The 1,878-nt window shown below is 78.7% G+C and overlaps 1 protein-coding gene across 1 annotated transcript in view; it reads left to right on the top strand.

Annotated features, from left to right (window-relative positions):
- Positions 1-83: 83 nt before the first annotated feature.
- The window catches only part of MNEG_15850 (hypothetical protein), a gene marked incomplete at both ends in the record, with an annotated part of 2,249 nt that continues 454 nt past the window's right edge, over positions 84-1,878 (top strand). Inside the window, one exon of the mRNA XM_014035679.1 lies at positions 84-1,820. Coding sequence (XP_013891133.1) covers positions 84-1,820 — 1,737 coding nt within the window. The remainder of the gene's footprint in view (positions 1,821-1,878) is intronic.

Raw genomic sequence — 1,878 nt, 5'->3', positions numbered from 1 at the left:
CCGCCGGCGCGTGCGGCCTGGCCAGCCCCGGCGCCGCGTGCCCGCCGCCGCCCGCCGCGGCCGCGGGCGGCAGTCCGAGGGGCATGAGCCCGGCGTCTTCGGGCGGCGGCAGCCCGGCCGCGCGGCGGTTTTCGGGGCTTTCGGTGGACTTGAGCGCGGCGGAGGAGGATGAGAATGACGAGGAGGATAATGAGGAAAAGGATGGGGGTGAGGGCGGCTGCAGCGGCGCCGAGGCGCCGGGCGCCATGGGCGGCACCAAGGCGGCCGGCCTGCCGGGCGCGCGCGGGGAGCAGCGCCGGAGCGGCCCCGGTGCCGGCACCGGCGCCGCGGCTGTGTCGGGTTTTGCAAAGAAGCTGGCCTTGCGGCCGCCGACGCCGGGGGTCGGGCTGGGATTGCCGCTGTCTGCCCTCAGCACAAGCGTGCCCGTCGGCGCGGCGCCCAAGGCGCCGCCGGCCGCCCGTCCCGCGGCGCCCGAGCGGCGGCGGGGCTCGGCCGGCATCGGGCCGCAGCAGCGGGCGGTGCTGCGTGAGTCGTGGGAGGGCAAGCTGTCGCGGCGGCCGCCCACGCCGGGCGTGGCGCCGGGCAAGCCGGCAAGCATGTTTTGCGACGACGGCGCTGACGAGGAGGAGGACGAGGAAGGCGGGCGGGCGGAGGAGCCGAGGGCGCGGGCCCGCCCGGCCGTCGCGTCTGCGGCAGCGAGAAGGGGGCACCCCAGGCAGGCGAGCGGCGGTGAGGGCTCGGCTGGTGGCAGCGCCGGCGCCGGCGCCGCCAGCGGCGGCCGCGTGCGTTTCCCCGAGCAGAGCAGCATCGAGGCGGTCAAGATCATCCGTCAGCCCGAGTTTGACCGGCCGAGCGACGGCAGCCGCTCGAGCAGCGCGGGGCGCAGCAGCGGTGGCAGCTGCGGTCGCACCGAGGCTGCGCCTGTGGTGGCAGAGGCGGCGGCGGCGGCGGAGGCGGTGGCGGGGGCAGGGGCTGCGGCGGCGCTGATCAGGCGCGGCAGCCCCGAGCTGCAAATGGACTGGGCAGCCAAGCTTTCGAGACGGCCGCCCACGCCGGGGGTGGCTGTGCAGCAGCCGCCCAGCATCTTCAAAGAGCAGCAGCAGGCGGCGCCGCAGGGACCGCCCCCGGCGGCCTCTCGCGGCGGGCCCGCGAGCGCGCAGCAGCCGCGGCCGCAGGGGCCGGAGAAGCCTGCCGCGAGGGCCGGCGGCGGCGGCGGCGGCGGCGGGGCCGCGGCTGGGGCCGCACTGCCGGGCGGCTCAGGGCGCCTGCCGGCGGCGATCTCGGCGCTTGTCGGCCACAACGCAGATCTGGGGATCGACGTGTTCGAATCGACAGACGCTCCCGCGGCCCAGCGACAGCCGCGGCAGCAGCAGCAGCAGCAGCAGCAGCGGCAGCAACAGCAGCAGCAGCCGGCGGCCAACAGCGGCAGCGGCGCGGCCGGCGGTCTCAAGTCGTGGGTGGCGAAGCTGACTAGGCGGCCGCCCACGCCGGGCGTGGCCCTGGGCGCCAGGCCAGCCAACATGTTTAGGGACGGCCCTGACAGCAGCGACGAAGCGCCCCCGCGGGCAGCGCCTCCGGGCCCGCGCCCGGCAGCTGCCGCCCCGCCGGGCCGCCGCGCCGCCGCACCGCCGCTCGCGGCGGCAGCGGAGAGCTCGGATGACGAGTCCGGCTTCTACTCAGCAGGAGAGGAGGACGAGGCAGCTGCTGCCGCGCCGGGCATCGGCGCCGCGGGCGGCGCCCGAAGCGAGCGGGGCGCGCCGGGCAGCACGCCGCCGCGGCGGCGCGTGTCGTTTGAGGAGGCCGTCGCCGCGGCCGGCGGCGTGATCCTGCCCGCGGCCGCCCCCGCTGCGGCGGCGGCCGCCCCGGACGGGGGCGCGC

Source organism: Monoraphidium neglectum, assembly GCF_000611645.1.
Source record: "Monoraphidium neglectum strain SAG 48.87 unplaced genomic scaffold scaffold05727, whole genome shotgun sequence".
In the NCBI taxonomy this organism is placed as follows: Eukaryota; Viridiplantae; Chlorophyta; class Chlorophyceae; order Sphaeropleales; family Selenastraceae; genus Monoraphidium; species Monoraphidium neglectum.
This window is presented reverse-complemented; position numbering and strand designations above follow the sequence as displayed.